Source organism: Podarcis liolepis, assembly GCF_965112155.1.
Source record: "Podarcis liolepis genome assembly, chromosome: 5".
NCBI lineage: Eukaryota > Metazoa > Chordata > Lepidosauria > Squamata > Lacertidae > Podarcis > Podarcis liolepis.
Genome location: NC_139556.1, coordinates 73,519,214 through 73,546,662, shown reverse-complemented (window position 1 = coordinate 73,546,662; position 27,449 = coordinate 73,519,214). Strand labels below are relative to the sequence as shown.

Genomic DNA, 27,449 nt, shown 5'->3' with positions numbered 1-27,449 from the left:
AGCACCCGTCCCTGGTTCTACGGGAGAAATAGCAGCAGCAGCAGCCACGAATGTGTGTGTGTTTTACATGAGGGCCCCGCAGAAGATGCGCCATTTGGTCCACCGCCAGCCAAACGCCCTTGGCCAGGTACTCAAGGCGAATTGGGGGGGGGGCGCTCCAAGCCTCCCGAGTGATTTCCTAAGAGAGGCCTCCAGGCAAGCAACGGGTTAAAAGCGGGTTTAACCGAAACAAACGACCAACCGCACTACGTGCAAACCCGAATCGCCGCCTCCTGCCGCCTGCGTAGCACGTGACAGCTAAATCCACCCACTCGCCGCCTCCTCCGCGCCACCACCCGCCAATCACCAGCACCGCTCGCTCGCCCGCCCGCCTCCTCCAGCTTCCCTAGGGTCAGTGGGAAGAAAGACAACACTCCTTACCTCTCCACCCCCCCCCGCCCCGCGCGCCTCCTATTATCGCGGGAGCCGTTTGGAGCTCTCGCGAGACTTGGCGGCCCCACTCTGCTCCCCCTTCCTCCCTCCTCCCCGCCGACTGCGCTCCTCCCCTTTCCTCCTCCCTCCCCTCCTCTCTCTCTTGCGCCGCCGCCGCCCCCGCCGGATCTGTCTGTGTCTCTGCGTGAGGGGAGGGGGGGCCTGTTCGGCCCTGCGCACTGAGCGATGTTTGGCCGCCATCGCGGCGGAGAAGGAGGAGGAGGCGCAGGAGGCTGAGGGAGCCGCCGCCACCGCCGCCGCCGCGTACAGACGGCCACTTGGGCCTGCCTCGCCTCAACCTCGCCTCTCCGCCCGCCCTCGGAGTGAAGGTCGCCGCCGCCTGAGGGGGGCTTCTCCCCGGCCCCGTTTCCCTCTCCCCGCCCCTCAGGAAAGGGGGGCTCCGCTCCCGCCGGGCCCGAAGATGTCGAACCTGAGCAAGGGGACCGGCAGCCGGAAGGACACCAAGATGCGGATCCGAGCCTTCCCGGTGAGTGAGGGAGCGAGAGGGACGTCGCGGCGCCGGGCCGGGACCGGGGCCTGGCGGCGAGACGAGCCGCCGGCCGCGGCCTTGCGTGCAAGGGAGCCCCGTCTCTTCGTTGCCCGACCTGGCTTGTCACAGGGGCGTCTGTGGGGCGGCGGAGGGAGCGGGCCGCGGGCACTGAGGGGAGGCCCTCCGGGGAGCCCCTCAGGAGAGGCTGTCAGCGGGCGGGGAGCCCAAGTTCCCGTCCCAGGAAAGGGAGAGGCAGGTTAGAGGGCCCGGCGGCCCCCCCGCCGCCTCCCCAGGAAAGGGGCTCTGGGGAGATCGCGGCTTTCCCCTCGGGCCCTTGACAATGGCCTGCCTAGTACAGCGCCTGTTATTTAATAATAATAATAATAATAATAATAATAGTGACAATAAATTGCGTGAAGGTCTTAAGAACACACACACTCGCCCGAAGAGTCCAACGTCATACTAGTTCTGTATCAACTTCAAACTTGTGTTTTGTTTTGTTTTTTGTCTCGCCAGTATCAATAAATGAAGCTGAATATTGTAAGGATTTTGACACCGGACAGTTTTTATGACATTTCCCCCCCTCTGTGGGGTTGTCATACGGGGAGGGAGCATTTTCGAGGTGATTTGTAGCATAAATTACCTCATATCTTTCCTGACCGATAGTTGTTTCAGCTGAAGATTGAAAGCCAATGGACACCCAAGATGAAGGCCTGGGTTTGTTTGTTTTTTGTAACGTGTAAAGTTTTTGTTTTAAGGATATCTGACTTGCTGATTGCCAAAGTACTGGAGTGTTTATACACATACATATATGCTTAAAAGGAGATGTTTGGTTGTACCTTTTTTAGGCTTGAGCAAAAGTTTTTGTTGCGTTTGAGTCAGGAAACTAGTGGCAAATAATTGTTGCCTTCACAAAGAAACTGGCTCTACCTGTTTATGTGAATGAACTAACAACTGTCACCGTCAGCATTTGATCAACCTGCAGTTCCATTCTCAAAATTAAACTTGTATTTATATATTTTAAGTTATTACTGCCCAATCCTATTTACTCAGAAGCCCAATTGAAACCATTAGTGTTTTCTTCCAAGTCAGCATAGTTAGATTAGGAAAATTAACTCTGCAAAAGAGCAACAAAACTTGCTTATTATATATTTACCCTGTTTTTCAGCTAAGATTGACTCCCTGAATGACAATGTAATAGATTCTGAAGATAAAGAGATCTGTGTTTTTAAATAAAGTGCTGTGTTCTTAGGAGCTGTTGAAAGTACAACATGTTAGTCAAGTTAATTTTGAAATGTCTTAAAGTTGGTTTTGGCTGCCTGAATAGCAGTGGGAGATGCTATCATGATAATCAACAATGACAGTTGCTTACAGTGTTTTACAATTATTCTCTAAGTAAAACATATATTACAAGTGTTTCTTGAAGCCTTTTAAATTTGGATGATGAGATTTATGCATCAAACACTTGGTTGTATATGGGAGTTGAACAGATTGAGAGAAACAAAGTTTGCAGTCAGGGTAAACATTTTTCATTTTCCTTTCTTGCAGATGAGCCTATAAAATGTTAGTGGGTGAAGAATGTTCACACAGCCTTCTCACACAAAGTAGAACATTGTTTTCCCTGTAAAAGTGTTTTTTGTTAGCAGTTGTCATAATTGTGGCTTATTCTAGAAAAATATTTTAAAATAGCTATATTTAATGCCTACTTAGTGGGGAGGGTACATAGACATCATGAGCTGAAGATAATTAAAATAACCATTGTTAAAGCAAACTAACAGTAGTCTTCAACATTTTTGGACCTGGGACCGGCCTTTAACTCAAAGATGTATTTGGGGACCCAGTTTCTTTGTATTTTCCCCCTTACTACATACGTGTGCATGTTTTTATATGTATGTACAGTGGTGCCCCGCAAGACGAATGCCTTGCAAGACGAAAAACTTGCTAGACGAAAGGGTTTTTCGGTTTTGTGTTGCTTCGCCAGGCGAATTTCCCTATGGGCTTGCTTCGCAAGACGAAAACGTCTTGCCCCCTTTTTTTAAAGCTGCTTGAAGAGGCGCAGTTGTGACGGACCATGCTTCGCAAGACGAAAAACATCGCAAGACGAAAAGACTCGCGGAACGAATTCTTTTCGTCTTGCGAGGCACCACTGTATTTTGGTAGTGCTGCATTTGCACCCTACCTTGGATCAGACTGATCTGGAACTAAGTCCAACCCACCAGTTGGAGCTATTTTCTAGACAGGTTTATATACAGTGGTACCTTGGTTTAAGAACAGCTTAGTTTATTAACAACTTGAATTAAGAACGCTGCAAACCTGGAAGTAGCCGAACATGTTCCACTTCCTGTTTAGTGTGTTCCATTTGTAAATTGAGTGCCCCACTGCTATGGGAAAGCACGCCTTGGTTTAAGAACGCTTTGGTTTAAGAACAGACTTCCGGAACAGATTAAGTTCGTAAACCGAGGTACCACTGTAGATATAAACTGCCATTCTTTACCATCCAACTTCCAGCAGCAGCAAAACAAAGCAAAAACAACAAAACCTTACGTTTTTACCTTGAGGCATACCTTTTCATGTTTTGGCCTGGAATGGGGAGGGGGAAGCATATTTTTAACTCAGCTCTTTAGAATATCGTGGGGAAGGGTTGCATCTAAATAATTTGACTGAAGGCTGTCAGTAGGCAAGAAGTTGTCACTGAGCTACCGATAGAAGCAAAGATCTTCAGTACATGGGGTACCAAGCATGGTGCAACTTATTCAGCAAAAAAGCAGCATTAGAAAATCAAGAGGAATGACAAAAAGATAGATGTCCACAATTCAAAGTTGAATTATGGGGATAATTAACCACGATCTACACTAGTTTATACATAAAGTACGTACAATGTAGTATTGATCACATGCTGAGAAAGCCTTACTTAGTCCATATATTGACTTTGGATTGGGTTGATGAAAGTTTTGAATTTGTGCTAGTGGGTTGTAAAATTTTGTGGACAGAATTAATTGTTGCATAAGTAGACTTGCATTTGTGCCTTAACCTACCTTTCCCTTAAATAACACCCCCAACCTGTTCCCAAAATCCACTCCAGAAGGCCTTCTAGCCTTCTGTTCTACTTGTGCACAAACAGCATACAACCCTGTGAGAGACCCCTAATAAAATCTGATGGGTTACACTTAATGACCTATAAAGTGCTTTCTAACCGACTTTATCATTCATAGGGGAACACACTGAGAGAAAGCATATTTTTCTTTGGGAGTTAAGGGATCAACCAACCTAAGTTCAATATAGTAATTGAACAGGTCATTATTGATCACAATATCTGCTTTTTAATTCAGTGCCTGTTATGTGATCTTAATGTCTGTTAAATGTCAAATGAAGTAAAGTAGGATATCGATGTAATAAATAAAAGTTATTTTGCTCCAACAGAAAATTGGACAGATTCTGAAAACCTCTCTCCTATAGCAAAGCAATGCAGTCTCAGAAAGTTTAGGAAATGGTTGGGGCAACATCCAACTGTCCTTCTACCAAAAGTGATTTTGGTGTCCTAGCTCAGTTTCCCAACCTTTTCCTGACCATGGCCCTCTTCTGACCTTGTTTCCTTCCTGTGGCCTCCCATGGGTGTAGCCGGGGGGGGGCAGGGGGCAGTTGCCCCCTCCACTAAGTAAAAATCAATATACATATGATGTTCTCCACCCCCCAACAAAAGACTGCCCCCCTAACAAAATCCTGGCTATGCCCATGCCCCCCTCATCCTACTGGTAGAAAGGTAGCTATTTAAATATTTTGTTTGTAAATAGAACATGTTTTATTTATAATTTTTATTATTTATACAAAATACAATTACATAAAATGATAGGAACATAATGAAATATTGTTGAAGGAGAAAAACATAGAATCATGGAGCTGGAAGGGGCCCCAAGGGTCATATTTCTAGTATAACACCATGCAATGTAAAGATACTCAGCTAAAGCATCCATTACAGATGGCCATCCAATCTCTGCTTAGATACCTCCAAGGAAGGAGAGTGCAGAACCTCCTGAGGAAGATCCATCTTCCACGTAGTATAAAAAGTAAACAACACTTATCTGACCTCAATTATTTGACACAGGAGAAAACCTACAGATAAAAGTCCAAAAGGCGTGCAGGGAGTTCTGTATATAGGAGAATTTTAAAAAGCAAGTTCTCGCTGACCTGGTGCAAAAAGATCTTGTCATCTGGAGGAGCACTGGCTGCCTAGATAAAACACTATCCCCTCCACACCCTTACCTGGGAATAAGGCCCACTGAATTCAGTGCAACTTTTTCTGAGTAGACACTTAGTTATTTACTAGATGCAAGTCAGCAGTACCAGATGATTTCACTCGGCTATGCGCTGGGGTGGATTGCACTTTGCATCTTGCAGAGTCAGGCCCAGGCTGTCACCAGGCCCAGCACTGGCAGCAGCAACAAGCAGCTCCGGCTCACCCATTGTCACACCACCACCGCACTTACCTGACCTGGGGATTTTGGATTGCGGGCTCTACTGGTCAAAATTGGAGCCTCAGTGATCGCCCCCTCTCGTCGGAAACAATCCAGGACTTATCCAAGAAAACACACATGGCAAAAAGGAGCTCTAGGCCCTGGTGGGCCAACCCCTTACCCGCTTGTGATTGGCGAAGCCGATAGCCAGCCGATCAGAACTTTTTTTAAAAAAAAGGTTTTCCCCTCCTTCACTTCTCACATTCCTCTCTGGCCTCCTAGCCTCGTGCTGTGTCCTCCCTTACACGATTTTCACCTGTGGCCCCCTTGGACTATCCTGGCCCCTCGTTAGGAAACACTGCCCTAGGTGATGGTTAAACCTAGCCATACTTGTTTGTTTCCCTCTTGCCTGCCTCTACATAGGCTCCTTATGTGGTGCTTTTCTACAAGCTTTCCTTCTGCACCCACCTTAGGCAGTGACTTTAGTGACAGTGGTAACTTTTCCCTGTAGGGTAGGGATTGTTAACCTGGTGCCTGCTGCCAACAAATGCTTTTACCAGTGCCCTAGGGCAGAGGCCTCAGACTCTGTGAAATGGGAGTCAGTGTGAGGTGGCCACCTTGTATTTTTTCCCTGGTGCTGAGGATTGCTTCCTGTTGCTATTGGACAGAGACAGTATCAGTGTGTTTGTAAAAAAATAATATTGTGTGATCTCCACAGTAAGGATTAGCAGGACATAAATGGCTTCCCATAGTAAACATAAGGATGTCATGGGTGGTGATCTCCTATTGTGTGTTATAGAATCATAGAATCATAGAGTTGGAAGAGACCACAAGGGCCATCGAGTCCAACCCCCTGCCAAGCCATGCTCCCCATGGCAGCCATTTTGTGTTATACCACAACCTCACTCCAGCAGTTGATTTGTTATGGGAACCCTCATCACTCTTTCAAAATTCAAAAGTTGTCCTCTGGTCCAAAAAAGTTGGTGATTCCTGCTATAGGGAGTGGCCAAGTCACACAACACTAGATATAGGTATATTGTTTAAGTTGAAGACTTTGTGTCTTACTTAAATATTTTGTAAACAAGGACACTGAAAAATATTGCAGATTGGTGTAAACATATTTTATGCAGCAGTTCTACTAGAAGGTGACAATTCTGTTTTTGAGCCCATTGTTCACTGCCTAATCCCTTTCAGCCTCTTTCTTTGTGAGTTACCCAATAGCCTACTTCAGGAGATATATTTGTAGTTTGCTTCACATTTTCAGTTTGAATAATGATGCATTCTCTGTTTGATAGAGGTGGTGGCCAATTCATCTAAATGAAATTTCAGCAAGTGTTTGTTGAGTTTCCCAGTTGGTAAGTGATGCAGCCTTGCAATTCTGAACCCCACATCTGGCTGGAGGGAGTTAGAAAGAAATAACAATGGCTCTTCAGTAGGGAAGAGCTTCGCCAGCAGAGACAGATAATCTGCCATTGAGGGACTCTGCTATGCCTTCATATACTTAGATCTACCACTGGCAGTCTTTCTACCAGTGGTCCCAAAATGGGAGTTTCTGGGACAGGACATAGGCAGCCTTGGATTCAAGGTTCTTTCATTCATTCGAGAGGTCCTGAATTGGATCCTGTAAGTCTGGTATTGGTGTAACTATTTCACACACACTAACAGATCAAAAGAGAGGTAAGTCCACCACCACCCCTTCTGTTCTGGCTGGTGTGTTTGTTGGCAGGATTTTAGAAGTGCTGATAGATTCTGGAACTTTGCACACATCCCCATCACATTTAAGGTTGAACTCCTAGTCACAAACTAATCACAGGCCTTGTATTTTACTTGCTTGTTATGGTGGTGGGGGCAAGACTTCAGTGTGCAGCAGGAGGGTATTTTTGTTGCAATTATTATTGTTCTGTCTCAGGGTGGGTTACAACAATTTAAAAATACAATATTAAAATATGTTAAAGCGAGTTGCTGTTGATAGAATAGGTGGGTCTTAAAAATAGAGTTCTGTTTGAAGCATGTTGTCATTATAACACTCAAACCTGTGCTCAGTCTGGCATTTTGTCCAATTAGATAATGCATCTGTAATAAGGGTTGACAAAAGGTGCTTTCAACTGCTTTCAAAAATCTCCATTTTAAAAATTCACTTATTTTATTTCAGAGTTGTCTGTTTTTCAAGAACTTTTCCCATTTGTTATAATTGAGACTATAAAATTGTGCTAACCTATATGTGGTGAGGCAGCCAAGTATGTTTGTTTGCATACTTGCCCCATTCACAGGAAGCAAGAAGGTCTACTTTTTACCCCCGCAAAATGTAGATGCCAGGAATCGAACTTCCTACACACTGCTGTTTGGAGAACTTTTGTCACGGTCCTGGCTCACAATGGAGCCAAGCTTGGCGAAAAGAGCCTGAAGGGATGCAGGGTTCAGGATGTAAGGTATGGGAGGAGGTAGAGTTCAGCTGCTTTCAGCTATAAACTTTTTGCTGGAAAATGTAGATTCTTATCACCATACATTAAGGCAATGGATGTAAAGAATTTTTTTTGTTCCTGTCATGTCTTGTGTGGCCCTTAACAGGAGCCCACAAATCCTAGTTTACCTTAGTAGGTCACATGCATGGAGGTGTAATCTTTGACATTGCACTGGACCCTAAGGACCAGGAAAATTATCTGCTGCCCTTTCCAGCTTCAAACTTGCCACAGTGGAGGAAAGAGTTGTTCCCACTTCAGGCCCCTTGGAAGCACAATATAACAAGCACAAGTTCTAGCCCTCCTCTTGGGCTTGGAGTTGGAGCTGAATAGGGGATTGTCCTTGCAATTGCATTGTTTTTTTGGAGGGCCTCTGGTATAGCACAAATGTGGAGATAACTTCTCCCCTCCCCACATCCCCAGCTTTAAACTCAAGAGAGTTTAAACTCAAGGGGTTTGTGTATGTTGCATTGTGCTTACAAGAACTCATCATGGTAATTGGAATTGTGGACCCTTGGCAAGCCTCAAATGTAAATATATAAAATTCATTTTCATTACCATTATTTCTCAGTTATCAAGAAACCTAAAACATCGATAATGAAATTATGGCTTTGGGGTTGAAGAAGTCTTAAAAAGTGTAACTTTGATCATCTGCATGTCCAGAGATCGATACCCAAACACGCTCTTCCTGATTCCTGTTATGGAAGTACATGTACTTTATTTGTATCTTAGTGTTTGGTTTATATCCATTTCTGTGGTGGGAAGCAAGAAAATACTTCACATGTATTACTTTTATTTAGAAAAGCCAATAGCAGTCTCTGTGCAAAGCCAAAAAGCAAACTTTGCTTCCTTGAAATATTTCTTCTTGCTATGGGTTTTTGATAAGTTAGGGGGCTATATTTGGAAATATAAAGCTAGTGTAAGTGCTGAAGTTATCAAAGTCTTCCTAAACTTATTTTAAGGATTATAGAGAAGTCCTGAATCCTAAGTTTAATGAAGAGTAACGGAACAATGAAGAAGACAAAAATTAGAATGACACCTCATAATTTGGGATTCTAATAGTAAAGACAAACATAAGTGTGATGGAACTCGTTGAAATGCATATTTACTGCCATGAAGAGAAATGTGTTTTTACAGCAGTAAATGTTTGTTCAAACAATTTGCAGCAAAATTAAAATATTACATCTGTTTTTATTGTAAGAACAGGGTGAACAGTAAATACAATGTTACAGTTTAGGATCATATTTTTGACAAATTCAGAGTTTAATAACCAGTTGGAAAGCAAAGAGAAATTTTAAAATGGAGTTTAGTTTTGAAAAGGCATAAATATATTTATTTAATATGAGCATATTAACACAGCAGAGAAGCAGATGCACAACTTCTGGCTTTATCACACTTGACAGTTTCTCCATGCTCCATCACAACATGTAGCAGTGGCTATCATATGATTTTTTCACATTTAAAAAAGAGTTTCTACATGAGCTCCACCTGTTCCTAATAATAGCAGGTGTTGGCAGTGGTATGGAAAGACTTCATACCAGAAAACCATATGATTAGTCATACTGCATGTTACAGCATCAACATACAAAAGCTGATAATTGGTGATAATTTACAACATTCCTCTTCATGAAAAATGTAATATCTGGACTGGCTCCAGAATGTAACTAATAACTAATGAAAAACCACAGTAAGGTTTTATAATTATATCTGAAGAAACTCAAAGAAATTGAATTGACAGTTACCCTCAACAGGAAAAATGACAGAATTTATGGAGACTGGGGTACTTCCTATTTACAGAGAATGGAGCCTTGCTTAGATATAGAACACCAATGAAGGCAAGGCAAAAATCCTTGTCAGGATAACAGGAAAGTGTGTTTAAGAATTCTTGGATAATCTACAGTCATTCAAATGATGACAATCTGATTACATTAGTTAATCAGTATTGGACTCCAGAATTCATGAGACAGTCGTACAGTCATAGGAGACTAATGAGCAAATGACACTAATGTCTTAAAAACAAAAACAAAAAAACTTGGTTTAGTGTCTGTGCTTGAAAAGTGATGAAACAAATAAACTTGTAAGTTCTCATGAGAATATGGAATATTACTTGTCAGCATGGTATTATTGTTTAAGAAATCTGCCTACCAACCTAAGATGTACTACCCTAGTTTCCTTCTTGAGCAACCAACTGGTTTAATAGACTAGAACAGGATTTTCCACACTTGTGTTTCCAGCTGTTTTTGGACTACAACTACAACAACTGAGCTAGTGAGATTAGTGGTCAGGGATGATGGAAGCAGTAGTCCAAAAATAGCTGGAGACCCAAGTTTGGGAAACCCTGGACTAGAGGAAAACAGCAAAGTTTCAGATGTGGTCTCATGTGATACTTTGATTCAGGAGCAGTTGTTGAACAAGGTGCCGCTAAAGAGCTTGTCTCCAGAGCCAGTCCGGCACTTTTGATTCAGTGGAGAGAGTAGGTGATATTTTTTCCTGATTCCTGTCTGCAGCCACCTGAATCAGCTTTAGAGAGCAGCATGTAAGGGGTGAGGGGTGGGAACTGGTGAAAATAATCTACCCCTCTTCTTCTGTTAGTGGATGTATCTGTGGGTTCAAAACTCCATCTCACTCAGTATGCTAGCAGCTCTTTGGGATCTCAGGTAGAGGACTTGTTAGCCTGCTATATGATCCCTTTTAACTGAAAACATCAGGGATTGAATCTGGATACTTTTGCATGCAAAGCATGTCCTACATTGCTAAGGACATTGGTTCCTCTTCAACGTGCTGAATCTGCTCTCTTGGAGTTTTGATTTTTATAATTTCCTTACAATGCCATATAAAGTTTTCACATACACTATGAGCTAAAACATTTGAGTGATGGTGACACTTTGATCTTTATAATATTAGTGTGTCTTCACTTCAAAATTTCTTAGAGATTTCCGCTAATACAAGCACTGAAATGCTCAGACTTTTAAGAAAGTTGCCGATATACACTAAGTTTTGGCTGGAAGCTTGTGTGCTCCCTCCCTCTTTCTTATTTGCCAAGTGTTGAAGTCTCTTATTTATAGACTCCTTTTTAAAGTGTCAGAAATGTCTGGGGTTCTGAGCTTCTTTGAATACATTAAGATTAAATATTGCTTTTAAAATGGTAAAATGATTAGTTTGACTGTAGGCCTATACTCACCGGGGACTAAGCACCACTGAACTTACTGGTACCTACTTCTGAGAGGTATGTGTAAAATTGCAGTGTTAAAGCAACATCTAAAATATTGATAAGGATAACATGAGTTAGATGCCAGGATACATAATTCTCATTGAAATAAACATATAGGGTTGTTTCCAACACTGCTGTTCCACTAGTGCAGCAGATTTATATTTCCACAACGGAACTTAGTTGTTCTTTTCCCTTGAGTGCCCCCATGCACCCTCAAAATTTGATCCAGAGGGCTGAAGAAGCCTCCAGAGCTGATTTTTTGGTGTACAGGAAGAGGATGTGCACAGTCCTGGATACAAGCTTATGTATATGTTCTTTCATTTTTGAGGAAATTTTGAAAAAAGACAATATAAATGGTAGACACTTGCATTTCTAAACAGTTACACCATTTACAGTGTTTTGTGGCTCACTCGGTGTACTTGAATCTTCCATGTACATCACCGAAAATAATATTGTCTGCACTGAACTTTGGGGGGGGGGGGTAGATGAAGAAACCTTGTGGTGGAATCTGGTTGCAAGAAATCTTTGAATTTCTTTAAGAGATAGCTCAACATTCTAATGACATCACAGACTACTCTTGTGCCCCTTGGTAACCACATTAGAACATTGAGTTTGTGTGTGGTGAATAAATGAAGGCAGTTTTTGTAAAACTATTTAAAATACTTGAAAATAATCCTTTCAAAGGATTCTTAGAAAAGTGTTATAAAGAAAACACTTCAGAGGTAACAGTGTATTATAAATCCTTCACTTGAGAAAGAAACTTGTAGTCAATGTGAGGTATTGCATATTGCCTACAAAGCAAAACAGAATTTTGCAGAAGGGTTCCATGACCTGTTCACTGGTGTGATGTGTTGCCAATTGATTCAGAGGCCCCTGAACTTCGTTTTTGTGGTAGTACAGTTTCTCCAAGTTACTTGCATGTATTTCGGCAGTGGTGGTGGTAGGATGTCCTGTATGTAGCTGCTGGGCTTCTGAAGGTAATGCATGGCTATGGGAAAAATTAAACTTAAAATCCATCTTTTCCAGGGTTTGATACCCCTATTATTTGGCCAGGAATATACTGGCTTTCTATAGTGATGTTGATGAGGCTTAACCTAAGTGAATGACCATACCTTATAGTGCTTTTTGAAAGTGTTGGTTAGTAGACAACCAGGGTGCATATTTCCCAACTCATTGAGAGAAAGTGGAATACTTTCAGTTATAATTTTAACTAAGCACCAGGCTCGTTTTATTCAGAAATGAGATGCTTTATTGAAGCAGATGATAAAATCAATGTTGAGTACTGATAAAAGGAGAAACTTCAGACTGATTGCCTGTAATGTTACCATGTCTGTTTACATCGATCAGTGCTGGTGAATTTAGAAGAGGTGAGAATGGTGAAATATGAACTGACTCCTCATGTAGCAGGTGGTATGTGCTACAACAGTAAAAGTTTAGGAAAAGGAAATTTTCAGAATGTTTTTTAAAAATGCAATTCTCTCTCTCTTAAATCATTCTGGAAGTTGCTTGTTATTTTAGCAACGTAAACTGTGTTATGTATAACTTAATATACCCTAGAGTTATCAGTTTTTGTATACTGAAAGTTCAGTTTATGGGACAATAGTTTCAAATTATATTTGTTTTTAAAAGTATTTGATACAAATGGAGCTACAATCTGTTGAACTCTTAAGAAACCAAGCATCTCTTTGGTTTTTCTGCTTTATGAGAATTAGGTAAAAATAAAATAAAAACAAACTAAATTATTATTTATTTGGAAAATTATTATGACTCCCATTATTAAGCGCCATAAGGCATTAATTTTTGTAAAAAGGACTTAGAAAAAGAGGAGAAATGGAACAAAACTCAGGAAATACCGTATTTTTTGCACCATAACACTCACTTTTTTCCTCCTAGAAAGTAAGGGGAAATGTCTGTGCGTGTTATGGAGGAAATGCCTACGGGTGGCATGCCTACGGATTTTCCTCCTCTAAAAACTACGTGCGTGTTATGGTCAGGTGCGTGTTATAGAGCGAAAAATACGGTACTTTGAAATTTAGTTGGTCTCAAGTTTTTGCTATCACTTTCTGTTCTTCATAGTTGTCTTCCTATTTATCATGGACTTCTAAAGACTGAAGGTTATCCCAGATTGAAACAAGCTTTTATCGTTTCACATGTCAGTTTATTTCTTGTTTTAATGTATATCCAAACATAGACCATTTTCTTCAACATGCTGCGGAAGATGGTGGAATCGGAAGTACGTGAGAAGCAAGAGAAGTCAGAGGCTGTGTTGTGCAAAAGGCCTTGCCACCAGGTTACATGAGGGATATGCTTGGCAGAATCCCAGAGTGCATTCCTTGGCCAAATACTTGAAGATGTTCTGTGCTTTGCAACATTTGAAAGTACCTTTCCCTAAATCTGCAGCCTGTTTTGTAAGCCAGTCAAATGCAGAAGCAGTGCTATCATCATTTACATTTCTACCTTTGAATCTTGGATCTGACAGTTTAGCAACAACATGAACTTGATGGCAACAAAATTATGTTGCTCTGTACTTTCTCCCACTCCTTTGAGACATAGTAAAGAGGACAGAAACAGATCCACCAGCTATGCCAACAAGAGGAAAGCACAATCAAATAATGCATTGCCTCCTTTCTTTCCTTGTGACAATGACATTGCCCTTCCAGTATTGGAATGCACCTTGCTCTTGCATTTGAAAATTATACTCTCAGTATACTACTCAGGACTTGCTTGTCCTCTAATGTACAGGAATTGTGATGATCTAATTCTGTACATAAAACTCTTTTTGTTACAGTTTTAGAAATAATTTTGGATTAGTGAAGTATGAATGCCTCGTCTAAAACATTTTGTTCATTATTCTAAAGCAAAAATTTTTACAAGCCAAAAGAAATTAATTCTTTTGGGAACCTACCCCCAAAGGTTTCAGAGGTTCAGGCTTTCCTCTTTAATTTTACTGTTTTTTCTTGGGCTTTCACATATGTTGCATGTGCTCATATACATAGCAGAAAATAATGTCTGTTCAACATTGGTTTTATTTATACTCTGTATCGGAAAATGTGCATGTGCACAGCCTGATTCATGCCCATGTCTGGTTAAACAGCCTATTTTCTTAGTCTGTGTGGTAACATCAATTTTTTGCCATAATACAGCTTTCTAGGGTTAACGCTTGACTTCACCCCCGGAGGCACAGTGCTGTCTCTCAAGACAGATGGATGCCAACAACAACTAAAGAGGATCTGATCACTTAAATATATGGTAGCTCAACTCGTTGATTTATAATAAAATAATAATTTTGTGTTATATCCATGTGTCTGCTACCCCTCATCTCTCTTCCTCTGGCGTGGTCATGCAGAGGCTATAAGAAGCATTTGTTTCTGCTTCAACTAACCATGGTTTGTTATGTCTGAATAGGGAGCTACAGTGCAAGCCAGGATTGTAATCCATTATTTTAAGTCTTTCTGCTCAGATTTAACTATGATTTAAATTAGCCACAGTTCATCCCAGTACTGACCTAGACAAACTGTGGTTGGTTAGGTGAAAACAGAAGCAGTTGCTTCCAGTCTCCTTTTAGTTGCTCCAGGTGAGTTAAGGGGAGAATAATTCATGCACTCATGGCTCACCCAAGCACATGGACTTCTGTCTCAGTGTATTTGAAGAAGTATGCATGCACACAAAAGCTCATACCAATAACAAACTTAGTTGGTCTCTAAGGTGCTACTGGAAGGATTTTTTTTATTTTGTTTCGACTACGGCAGACCAACACAGCTACCTACCTGTAACCAAGCTCATTATTGTAGTATGAAACTTAGCATTGTGTCAGAACCCAAGCTATCGTGTGCAGGGTTTTGATTTTTACAACAAACAGTACAACTTGTTTAGCACATTAAGATTAAAAGTACAGTGGAACCTTGGGTTGTGAACGTGATCCATGCGGGAAGCACATTCGCAACGTTCGCAACCCGCAGCGCCATGTCTGCGCACGCTTGGGTCGCAACTTGGCGCTTCTGCGCATGCCGAAGCACCGAAACCCAGAAGTAACCCGTTCCGGTACTTCCGGGTTCAGCGCGGTGCAGAACCCAAAATCGCGTAACCTGAAGCGTCTATAACCCGAGGTACCAATCTATTTACTTTCTTCATTTAGGTGAGATATCGATCTGTCCTGTCTGTCTGTCTGTCTGTCTGTAGCATAGTGTTTGTACCTTGCTTGAGCTAGAAGTGGTATTTTCTTTTTTACATATAAGCAGAAATAATAAAATAATATAATAAAAATACAGAAAGTGTAGACTTAGTTATGATATACAAGTGTTGATGTCAAATTGATCACTAGCTCCACTTGTAAGTGGAATAAGCCTCTGCATCTTTTTTTCATCCTTCCCAATTCATCCAGCACAGCATTAGTAGCCAGGAAATTTCTAACTGGAAGCCATTTCATACCTGCTGAAATAGTACTTCAGGGCAGTCTTGCTACTTTCTTTAGACTTTAAAACATTTGTTTTGTAAAAGGAATGGTGGTTCCGGGAAAAACAATGTCATGAAAGCTTTTCCTATCTGCATGTTTTAACAGTGAGTAGCTTATTGCTATGCAGTTTTGGTCCCACTTAATATAAGCACCCATCCTCCCTTTCTGCTATATCATATTGTCTGATTCAAAACAGCTGTATACAAATGGGAATTGGTAAGTTAAACATTTGACCGGTCAAAACGGTCTTTGAGTTGACTAGTTAAATATTGACCCAAGCCATTTCCTTGGCATATATTTTCGGATAGACATGTTTGCTGCTGCTGAATTCTGAAGTAGTTTCTATTTGGCTCTGATCATTATACAAAACTAGAATGGAAACGGGTTCAAATTAATTGGTGGAAATGCAACAGGTAATGTGTCCAATATGAGATAGAGCAGGCAATCTTTTGCTAGATGGAATTTCCTTCAAATTGGGGTTGCATCATTCTGCTCTAAAATGCTTTTAAGAGAATGGGAAAAAGTGTAGTACAGAGTTTCTCCCAAATTTTAAAGTTCAAATTCAGTGTACTGTAGGGAATGCTTTTTGATTATAACTTTCCTGTCTGCTAAGGTCAGGCAGTAAGATTCTGTTAGGCCTCATATCCTCCAGAAGTTGAACTGTGGATGGATAGGATAGGGCAGGGGTCTGCAACCTTTAAGACAAAAAGAGCCACTTGGACCCGTTTCCGAAGAAAAAACAACAACTGGGAGCCGCAAAACCATTGCGACATTTAAAACAAATATATCTCCGGAGCCACGATCTGACAGCGGGCGGGAAGGTGACGTCGGGACGGTGCATGACTAACGCACGCACCGCCCCCCCCCATGCGACGTCACAGCCAGTACAGCGCCCGCCACAGTGAGGAGTGTCGGGGCGCACAATGCGCCTCCTCCCCTCGCTAGTATCCGCCTCGGAGCCGCAGCAAAGATGTAAAAGAGCCGCATGCGGCTCCGGAGCCGCGGGTTGCAGACCCCTGGGATAGGGTCTCTTCTGTAGTGGTATTGCAATTCTGCAGCCAATTCCCTACAGAGACCAGCTTCAATCCTTCATTGTGTACTTTTAGCCAATCAGTGAAAACAGTTTTATTCTGACACATTTGGAAGCTAGCATGATGTGCTTCTTTGGCTATTCATAGAATCCTATAACTGTAGAGTTGGAAGAGACTCTGTGGGTCATCTAGTTGAACCCCCTGCTATGCAGAAATCTCAGCTAAAGCATCAATAGCAGATGGCCATCCAACCTCTGCTTAAACACCTCCAATGAAAGAGAGTCCACCACATCAATTCCACTGTCAAACTGTTCTTATCATGAGAAAGTTCTTATTGTTGTTTAGTCAGAATCTCATTTCTTGTAACTGGAGCCATTGGTTCACATCCTACTCTCCAGAGCAGGAGAAAACAAGCTTGCTCCATCTTCCATGTGATAGCCCTTTAGAAATTTGATGGCTATTATATCTCTGCTGTTTTGTCAAGATACATTGGTTGCATAAAAGTTTTATTCATTTCACTGTACAACTTTGATTTTGTTAGCTTTTATCTTGACTTCCTTGAATTGGAGATTCTGAACTAATAATTTAAAAAGTGAAGGGACTCAATCTGTTCAGAGGTGATGCAGTAGCCCAGTTCAGATGATGGTCTTGCTGCTTTATAAGGTGAGATACAAACAAGCCTCTTGCTGGTTCAAACAGTCCTTTTCAGCACACCTGAATGCAGTGCAGAAGTTTCTATAGTTTTCTGTTTTGCATAAACTGAGCACCATGGTTATCAGTTTTAGGACAAGCCAGAATCCTAAAACATGATCAAATCCTATCTTAATTCATTGCCTTTTGATTCTTGGCTTTTTGGGAAGCTCAGTTTGCACATAACTGCTCCATTCTTTCACCGGTTTTGCACATGGAAGAGCAGCAAGGATGTGAGTATGTGTATGAATATCTTACATGTTATGGCTTATTAAAGCCAGGGTTTGATTGTGTGTACTGGGTTCATTGGGTCAAGTTAGACTTTTGGCTTCTTCTGAAACTGAAAAGCATAGCTTCCTACTTGTATGAAATTGCAATTTGTGATTAACTAGGGACTTCTTGGTTCAGTTGATGCTTGGACAGAAAGCTTGATTATATATTGGCTTAGTAAGATGAGAGATGGTTCTCCAAGATATCTAGCTAGACTTTAAATTTTTTTTATTATAACCTTCATTGTGCATGTTTTAAAAAATCTTCCAACTTTGCAGTCCTAACACATAATTGAGGACAGCATTAGTATTGCGAAATGATCAGTGATTTAGAATCATATTGGAGATTGAACTAGTAGGCTACTTGATAGTATAGTGATGAGACAGCCATTTAAATATTGTTTTGAAGAGTAATGCTATTAGTATTATTTAAATTAATTGGAAATATGCCTAAAACAGCAGTGAGGGATTTCTTTAAAGCATCAGGCTATATCTGAAAGTCATTGTAGGTGCTTATTATTAATAATGCTTATTAATAATGCTTATTATTAACATATTTATGTATTACTGGAGTATGAATGATGACTATTAACTGAGGTGGCTGAGGATTTTTGCCTTAATGTATGGTTTATCATTAAACAATCGGGTTTCATACATAAATAAAAAGCCCTCCTGTTAATTTCACTTACCGTATTTTTCGCTCTATAAGACGCATCAGACCACAAGACGCACCTAGTTTTTGGAGGAGGAAAACAAGAAAACAAATATTCTGAATCTCAGAAGCCAGAACAGCAAGAGGGATCGCTGCGCAGTGAAAGCAGCAATCCCTCTTGCTGTTCTGGCTTCTGTGATAGCTGTGCAGCCTGCATTCGCTCCATAAGACGCACACACATTTCCCCTTACCTTTTAGGAGGGAAAAAGTGAGTCTTATAGAGCAAAAAATACGGTACTAAAGCATTTGTAAAGCATTACATTAATGATTTGTCCAGGGTTATACCTTTATTTGCAAGGTATAACGAGATTTACTACTAATCTCGCATGTGTAAATTATCTAATATGTCTTGCTTTTCTTACTTTGTTACCCTACTTTTCAGCCAAGGTTGTTTCCCAGATAAATAGAGTAGTTGATAATGTGAAAGTATAAAAACATTTAGCTTCTCTTTAAGTGTATTTGAGACATTTATATTGCCATAGGCATATTTCAGTAAGCAAAAAACAAATGATTCAGCAGTGACTCAGATCAGTAGCTTTTGTTACACATTGGACTAGTAATGCACTAACAGTAAGCTGAACACCTGATCGCACCAGCAGTGCAAAGCTCACTGGTAATATGCATGATAGTGTGGGGGAGGGGAAATTGCAGTGATACTTAAATATATTTCCCGCGAGATCCTATTGTCTAGTGAAACTGAGATGGTTACTTTTGCATCATAATTACTCAGTGATTGATAGTTTGTAGCTGAATGTGTGAACTGATTCCTCTGGAAAAGGTTGTATTTGAAGTAAGATAAAAGTTCTGTGTCTGTGATAGCTTACTTATGTTTGCAAGACAACATCAGTCATCAAGTGATAATAAAACACGTGTGAATCAGTGGTGTGTGTTGCAAAGAAGAATGTCTGATATCTTACAGAGTTTTGTGCAGTGTGAAGATCTGTTAATACAAACTGCTGGAAAATTAGTCATGTATCTGGTATCGGGCTTGACTCACCTGTCAGCTTGGAACAGAGCTTCTGATAATCACATATATTTGGGGTTATGAATGTGCAACAGTTTTGAAAGGGAAATAATTTTGAAACTTCCTAATCAGAGTAGTTTCTGAATTAGTATTTTTCTTTGCCTTTGCAGATGACTATGGATGAAAAATATGTGAACAGCATTTGGGATCTTCTGAAAAACGCAATTCAAGAGATTCAGCGTAAGAACAACAGTGGTCTCAGCTTTGAGGAACTCTATAGGAATGCATATACTATGGTATTACATAAACATGGCGAGAAACTATACACTGGACTACGAGAAGTGGTTACTGAGCATCTCATAAACAAGGTATCTACGTGCAATCAACACCATATGCAAATTGGAAGCAAATGGCTAAAGTTCTAGAAGAAACTCATTTCTACTTAAGGCATATGGCTGTCCTTAGAGAATCATACACAATGTTCTGGTTACATTATGATTGTTTCCCGCATGTTAGCAAATGCTAGACAAAAATTATAAAATTTAGCTTCTTGCACTGGGACGTTCTCTTCAGACACAGTGAAACTGTTACTAGTAAAAACTATAAATCACTTTTAATATGTAGAAAGTTTTTACAGTCTTTCTCGTGTTTACATTCACAGCTATGTTATTCTTAAAGTAAGCCATATTCATTTTACAGGTGAGACTGAGACTAAAAATTATTATTCGCCAGAAAACAGAAACTTCTAATTTCCTTTCTTGCGCATGTAGGAAGAAGCATGGTAATCAGAACAGAGGCCACTTGTGTTTATAATGTCAAATCAGTTTGGTGTTTCATCTGAATGAAATCACGTTTCATTCAAACCCCCAAAAATGTAGTTTTCCCACAAACCAGGATCCCAAGTCGGGATTTGATCCTGGTTTGTGGGCAAACTATGGTTTGCCAAATTTGTATAAAATGATGAATGATTGTTTACTGCAAACCAGAAATGAAAGCTTCTAATTTTGTTTCTCACTTGGAACAAGGGGGGATGAAATGCTTGAGCCCAAGACTTGCAACACCAAACCTGATTTGGCATATTGTTTGAATGGAACTATTGCCGTGGCTTGTTGTCATGAAGGTGAGCGGTGTGAGCCGGCGGCTAGACACTCCCCTTTCACTTCTCATGCATATGCAAATAGTGTAAAGGTTGCCACAACTTTCAACACATTTTTTTTTTTTTTGTAATGTCTGAATACAAGAAACAGTGATTCATTCAAAACACAATTAGTGCAACAGCTCAGGCCTTGTTTAGACCTTACATTTGAACTGGATGATTGACTTGCTCAAGACCACATACTTCATCATTCCTGGCTAGCAGGACCAGTGGTCAGAGATGATTGGAGTTGTAGTCCAACAAACAGCTGGGGACCCAAGTTTGAGAAACCCTAATTTAGTGAAACCTTTCATCTTTCACAGATGTTGGTTCACACTTTATGGTTGGTGATGGAATAAAGCAGAGAACTCTTACCCTTGGGGACCCGGGACACATTTGGAATAAAAAAATGACTTCTACTTCTAAAAGAGCAAAATAGAGACAGAACCACAAAATGCTGTAGGCACACTCACCCCCCTCCACCACAAAAAACATCTGTGAGGTTCAAGGCACCTACCACAGCAACTGCCATGCTTGTTCACAGATAGAAAACTTTTTACACTGTTCTGAACAGGTGGCAAAGTCGGTGTCTAATTGTGGCATGTAATTAAATGTGAACATGTTAAAGGAGACATGTTGAATGTTGGAGGGGCCGAGCCAGTGCAACCTGTTTCATGCATTATGGATTTTTTAGGGGATATTTATGAGACCTACTATGGGCGCCATGTGAGGTACCGGCTGTCATACTAGTGTCCATGTTGGTGCCCCTGACATAAAGACTGTGTCACAGAAGTAGCTGTGGTGAAAAAAAAGTGGTTGTCTGCTATTGGGTCTAGAAATTGTCATCTACTAAAGTTGATTTTGGTGGTCAATAGCTTAGTGAATTAGAGCTGTCTTTGCCCGTGGTGGTGACTGTGCCACCTATTGATATTGACTCAGCTTTGGGACTGCTGCAACTAGTGTGAATGTATCATTTTGGGTAATGGGAGTTTCAAGGCCTATTGCTGCAGAGGTATGGTTGGCTCAGCTCCATGTCTGGATCGCATTCTACTGTGACAGTAGTGATAGGAAGCAATCACAAGGAATAGATTGCTGACACAGCTACTTCCTATGTTATCATTGCAGCCATTTGGAAGTGACAGGCACACTTGTGATATTCTTTTGTCATCAGTCTCGTCTTGTTTGAATCTGTTTCATTTAGTTCAGGGGTCAGCAAACTTTTTCAGCAGGGGGCCGTTCCACTGTCCCTCAGACCTTATGCGAGGCCAGACTATATTTTGAAAAAAAATAATGAATGAATTCCTGTGCCCCAGAGATGCATTTTAAATAAAAGCACACATTCTACTCATGTAAAAACACACTGATTCCTGGATGATCCGCGGGGCGTATTTAGAAGGCGATAGGGCCGGATCCGGCCCCCGGGCCTTAGTTTGCCTACCCATGATTTAGTCTTTCCCGAAAATGACAAAATATATTTGAGAATACAAGGACAGATTTTGCAACTGTATATAAAATGCACCCAACCTCAGATATGAATGGTTTATATGTGTTTAGGTTGCTGTCATTGTCAGAAAAAAAGATAGAAGCAGGAACACCAGACAATTCAGAAGCACACTTGGCCATCTTTCAGAAGCATTTCAAAACCTTTATTGTTTAGGCCTAGTTTCAGAGATCAGGGCTAAACTGACAGAGGATTGAAGAGTTTTTTAAAATATAGTGTTCTCTAGTTCTTCATTTTTGTATTGTTTCATTAAATTAGGAGGTGGAAGGTTGTTGGAAAAAAATAAACTTCAGGGTCCTCTATTAGAAAAAACACTGCTACAGCTTTGGGATTTGGGGAGGCCTTGTGTGTTTTCATAATGCTGTCTTGGGCACTACAACGCAAACCACCTTGATGAAGCCTTATGCATTTAATATTTGCTGCTTATAGTGGGACAGGTGTGCTGAGCAGAGCATATCCCTTTAGCTCCACTCATATATACTTGTAAGTAATTGGTATATACATCACCCATGGAAAATCATAACTACATAAAACCTTTAGGAACAATACTTTTAAAATGTTCCAAATGTGCTAACAATATCCCGTAAAGCAAGAGTTCAGTTAAGGGTCAGTTCAGGATAATAGTCTGGGAAGATTAGTAAACTGCTACTTGCTAATCACTGTATACAATTTTAAATGCATGCATTCATGTGTGGAATACAAAGTTGTTACTGTTTGGAATGGGATTTCTTTTTATTTTTTACTGTGGCGCATATAGGAAGTATTCCTTTCAATTTGTTCTAATTTGTTTGCTAAATCTTCACTCAGACACTCGTACTTTAAACAAAAATTATATAACCTAGTAAGACAGTGAGCAATTATTGTTAAAAATCTATTCATGATTGTACTTGTTGGTTGTCATTATCTGCAAGCAGTGAACGTAAAACTTAAATGAGCAAATGAAAGCGTGCAATTTTTGCATGAAGTATGAAATACTAAAACACATATTGTGATTCTTCAGCAGCCCAATTATATGCAGATAGAAGATCTTCTAACATGACTAGCATCTAGTATATGCTAAAAATAGGAGTCATTTTTCTATTTTGTATAATCTGCTGTATAATCTATAGTTGTCTTAAGCACTTGACTTTCATGAAGCTTCTTTGCCTTGGAAAGAGGAGCTGCATAGGTGATAAATGTGAAGTAACTTTAGTGAGCAGATAACCACTACATACTCCATACCTATTCTTTCTCAAAGAAACAGGTTGCAATCAGTGCTAGAAACTCAGCTATATAAGCTAGAGGCCAAAGGTTACAGTTGGCAAAACAAAATGTTGAGTTGCCATTTTTGGGCAAGACAGCTCTAAAGTCTTTTTTTCCAAATGATTTACTGACTGTGATTGATTATCAGTTAAACATCTGGGTAGTTCAGATGATAATCTTGAGCTAGATTAAAAACTTTGAGAATTTAAGGAAGAAAAGCCACTTTATCCAGGGATCGTCCACATATATATTGGCCTATTCCTACTGCTTTATCTTAATGGTGACACAGACCATGCATAACATAAAAACATTCTTCACAACTGTGAGCAGGGCAGTAGGGTGGGGTAAGTGAAGACAAGCTACAACAGCTAGCTATAACATTGCTCACTGCTCCTGCTTAGGCTTCACAGAAAAAGCATTTTGGTTCCTGAAATCCATTGTGATTGTGCAGATAAAATATAACTGATAGAATTCTACAGGATGTGGCATTAGTGTGTGAAAACAATCAAGATCCAATGATCCCCAGACATGCACCTCAAGATAGTGATGTCAGGTGCCATCCTGGCACCCAGGGATCTTCACTTGGTTGCCGTCAAGTGGCCGACAATCAGGTGTAAAATGTGCCAGGTAACAGGTTAATTTCAAACACTGGTTGAAATAGATGTACAGGGAGTGATACAGATCAAATGCACTGTCAGTAACAGCTACATCAAGTCTCTATGTGCTGTGCAGGAGAACCTAGACTTTACAGATTAAAAGCGAATGAAACATAAGGCATCTTCCCTATGACTGACTGACAGACTTCATCTTCTTTCTCCCAAAGAGTGCTTTTGTGACTTGGGAGCAGAAAGACCTCTTAGCTGGTCCTTCTGAGTAGTACTACAAGATATCCAGAACTGTTTGTTCAAGTGAATGTTACAAGAAAAACTTGAACACCTCCTTCTCAAGGACCCGGTGTTCATCACAGAGACTATGGCTGTTTGTATAGCAGGAAACAGAGCCAAGACTTCCTCTGGGATATTGCTATGTGACTTCACTAAATAATAAACCTTTGTATGGAAAAGCAATGTCAAATGCTGCTATTCTTAAAACACATGTAAATAGTCCTGAAATCTAGATGTTTATTTTGGTGTGCCTGCTACCACCTGAGAATTTTGAAGTTAAAAGGCTACAGGAGCCAATTTTATCCCCCATTCCCAATATGCCTCTATATTGTATAAACATTGAACTCAACAGCTGGTTGAAATGTAGAGACTAAGAATTTTAGTTGTGAACTAGCAAATTCTACTTTTTTAAGGATAAGAATATACAGCCTCTGACTGTTACTTGCAGCTGCTGCTAAATGACAGTCTCCTCCCCAAATTTATCCTTGAAACTGCAGGACTTTCCATGGACTACTGCAGGAATCAAAACAGTTACATGCTTGTATCACAAAAAGTAAGCTGCAAAGGGGATTTAAAGAACAGCAAACAGCTTTCAAATATTTTGAGATGAATACCTGTTAGCCTCAGATGGGATCTTTCTATCCAAAAAGGACCATTCTTTAACCTTGTAAATCAAGGCACAAAAGTTACTAGCCTGCAAAGTGTTTTTGCTAGTGTGTTGGTGGCTGGCTGAGGAGGGATAGAGAACTTGGTCCCACCTCCAGCAGCCTACTACATTTCTATCATCGTTATCATTTTATTTGTAAGGCTTCCATACTTGTCTTTCATTTCTGGGACATTGTGCAACATTAAGATGAATGAAAGTGTCTTTAATAGTATATTGCCTTGCTGTCTCTCCTTCACCCCTAGCTATAATGCTTTTATAAGGACACCTCATCCTCTTACTCATTCAAAGAAATCCCCCCTCCAATAAAACCCCCAAACATTTTAATTGGTTCATGGAAAGTGTTTAATTTGAGTTAGGGCTCAGTGAATGCTTAGTCATAGAAATATGGCCCAAAAACAACAACTGTATTTTAGTGATTAGGAAAAAGTGGTAGTGGTAGATCAGAGCCATCAGAAATTGTGAGGCATTACAGAGGAAGGCACTACATTATTTCCTCCCATTACAGTTTTATGATAAAATTAAGAGTTATATTTTAAACAACATTGAATACTTACAATTCCAGACAGAGGTTGGGTGCCAGTATGTGGGAATGTAGGAAGCTGCCTCATACCTTCTCAGACCATCTAGCTCAGTACTGTTTACTGTGACTGGCCATAGTTCTCTAGTATTCCAGACCTGCATCTTTCCCAGCCCTACCTGGAAATGGCAGTGATTGAACATGGGATCCTTTGCATGCAAAGCATTTGCTCTACTACTCACCTGCTGAGTTAAAAATGAACAGAGGCAGGCTTCGTCAAATGCATCCAGAACTCAAGGTCAGCAATTGCCACAGAAAGAGGAGGGAGAAATCCAGAAGAGGCAGACATCAAAAAATAAACAAGCAGGCTCCAAGAACCAACCAAGAAGCTTGCTACTCAAATCCATTTTCCATATGCCATTGTAGCAAAGAGCCGATGGCATGGTCAGTCAGCTCTTGATAAGTAAGCATGATTACTCTTCCTTTTGCATTTTGCACACATTACAAGACAAGTCCCAGTAGCACAGCAATGCACATGACTGACTAGAGCTGTTTCCTGTCCTTCCAGTAAGAAAGAAGTGTAAATGTTTGTGAGTAATATGACTTGCTGTGAGGATCACAAAATTAATTTGGTTATGCTTCTAGGAGCTTCAGGGCTAAATGTATCATTTATCCTATATGGTAAAGCTGCCTACACTGCTAACAAAACATGATAAATTAAAAAGTTTCATCTATATATTTCATTTATATACTCATGAGTCAGACTATCTGCAGACAATACTTGCCTGTTTTTTAAATGCAAAGAGCTTCCTAATAGTGGTGCGATTTGAACTGGTAGTATGGTTATTTGGCACGTCTTTTTGCTCTTTCTTGTGACAGTAGCATAGCAGTAGCATAGCATAGTAGCTTTCAATAACTTGTATTAAATAAGTTGCCTTGCTTATTTTGAAACATTCTGTTTGGTTGCAGGTGCGAGAAGATGTGCTAAATTCATTAAATAACAACTTCCTCCAAACATTAAACCAAGCATGGAATGATCATCAAACAGCAATGGTGATGATTAGAGACATTCTAATGTATATGGTAGGTAATGTCTTATTTTTTTCTCTCTCTGGAGCTAGAAGTATTATTCATAAGAACAAACTTGTAGATCTTCATACTCATGGAAGAACTAGACATGATAAGTTGAAATCTTTAACTGATATGAATGTGGAGCATACACACACTGGAGTCCACTTTTCCTCCTCAGTAGTTTCATTGTGAAAGGTTCTTTTGGGAAGCTGAGATTGGAATAGAGGTTAACAAGATGTGCTTACATAATGAAAGAGAAAGGCTCATATATCGGCCTCCATGTGGGGCACCTGCATAATGCATTGTTCTAGATATGCGGTGGAGTAGCTACACCCATGCCTCCATGTGAAATCTGTTGCTATCATCTCTCCTGAACTAGGCTAAAGACTGCTAATGAAATGTCAAGAGATCAGGATCAATTGTTGTTGTTGTCATTTATCTAGTGCGCTCTTTCAGATTTCCACTTTATTCAAATACTGTTTTGAACTGAACACAGTTTTAGATGTTTTACCCTTTACATATCATGTCTTACTCTGTATGTGGACCATATTGTCACTGGAAATTTTAATTTTTAAATGGAAAGAGCAGCTACTCTTTACCTTTACAAGGAATCTTGCAAAACACAATTTAGGGTTGGGTTCTTAGATATGATATTTCCAGTGTCATATGAAAACACGCTTCTACCGAGAGTGTTTGTATTACATTGTATTACATTTTTATGTCTGCTTTCATCTGAAGAGCTCCGAGGGTTCCCAAATAGTCTCTCTTCCAAGTTTTGACTAGGACCATTCCTGTTTAGGATTAGGTACCCTGAGACCATTTTATGATGCTCTCTTCCTTGCAGTCAGTGTTCTCTATTATGCATGTGTACATCTTTCATAACTCACGGGATAGATTTCTTTTTTCTTTGTATGTAGTCTGAGCTCTACTGTATTGGTCAGCTTTATCATCTTTCAAATGGCAAAGTTTTGATTGCATCGATTAAGGGTATGTGTGTGTTACATGGTGATAAACACACACATGATTTGAGAGAACTTAAATGATAGTGTGTTCCAATTTATTTATTTTGCCCTGATAATTGTAAGACAGTTGTTTTCTGCAATATAAACAATAACCATTTATAGTTATTTTGGTATCAGTTTTCAAGACAAAGTGCATTGGAGGTTGTTTTGGGGAGGGGGTGACTGAGGTATGCTCATGTAGCTGTAAACAGTCTCTGGATAAACTGCAT

At 40.3% G+C, this 27,449-nt stretch overlaps 1 protein-coding gene and 1 long non-coding RNA gene across 7 annotated transcripts in view; both read left to right on the top strand.

The window, feature by feature from the left end:
- The first annotated feature begins 476 nt into the window (after positions 1-476).
- The window catches only part of CUL3 (cullin 3), a 45,705-nt gene continuing 18,732 nt past the window's right edge, over positions 477-27,449 (top strand). For 2 of the 6 annotated variants that reach the window (XM_083506398.1, XM_083506396.1), the window contains exons 1-3: positions 11,893-12,059; positions 19,372-19,569; positions 26,117-26,230. In XM_083506398.1, coding sequence (XP_083362524.1) covers positions 19,372-19,569; positions 26,117-26,230 — 312 coding nt within the window. In that variant the 5' untranslated portion in view covers positions 11,893-12,059. Of the gene's footprint in view, positions 959-11,682; positions 11,805-11,892; positions 12,060-19,371; positions 19,570-26,116; positions 26,231-27,449 lie in introns of those variants that run through there. The other 4 variants (XM_083506397.1, XM_083506394.1, XM_083506395.1 and 1 more) reach the window with 4 other exon arrangements.
- LOC310708405 lies at positions 19,578-24,142 on the top strand. Its single transcript, XR_014527004.1, has 2 exons — positions 19,578-20,312; positions 23,812-24,142. It is a non-coding gene; the product is annotated as an uncharacterized lncRNA (long non-coding RNA).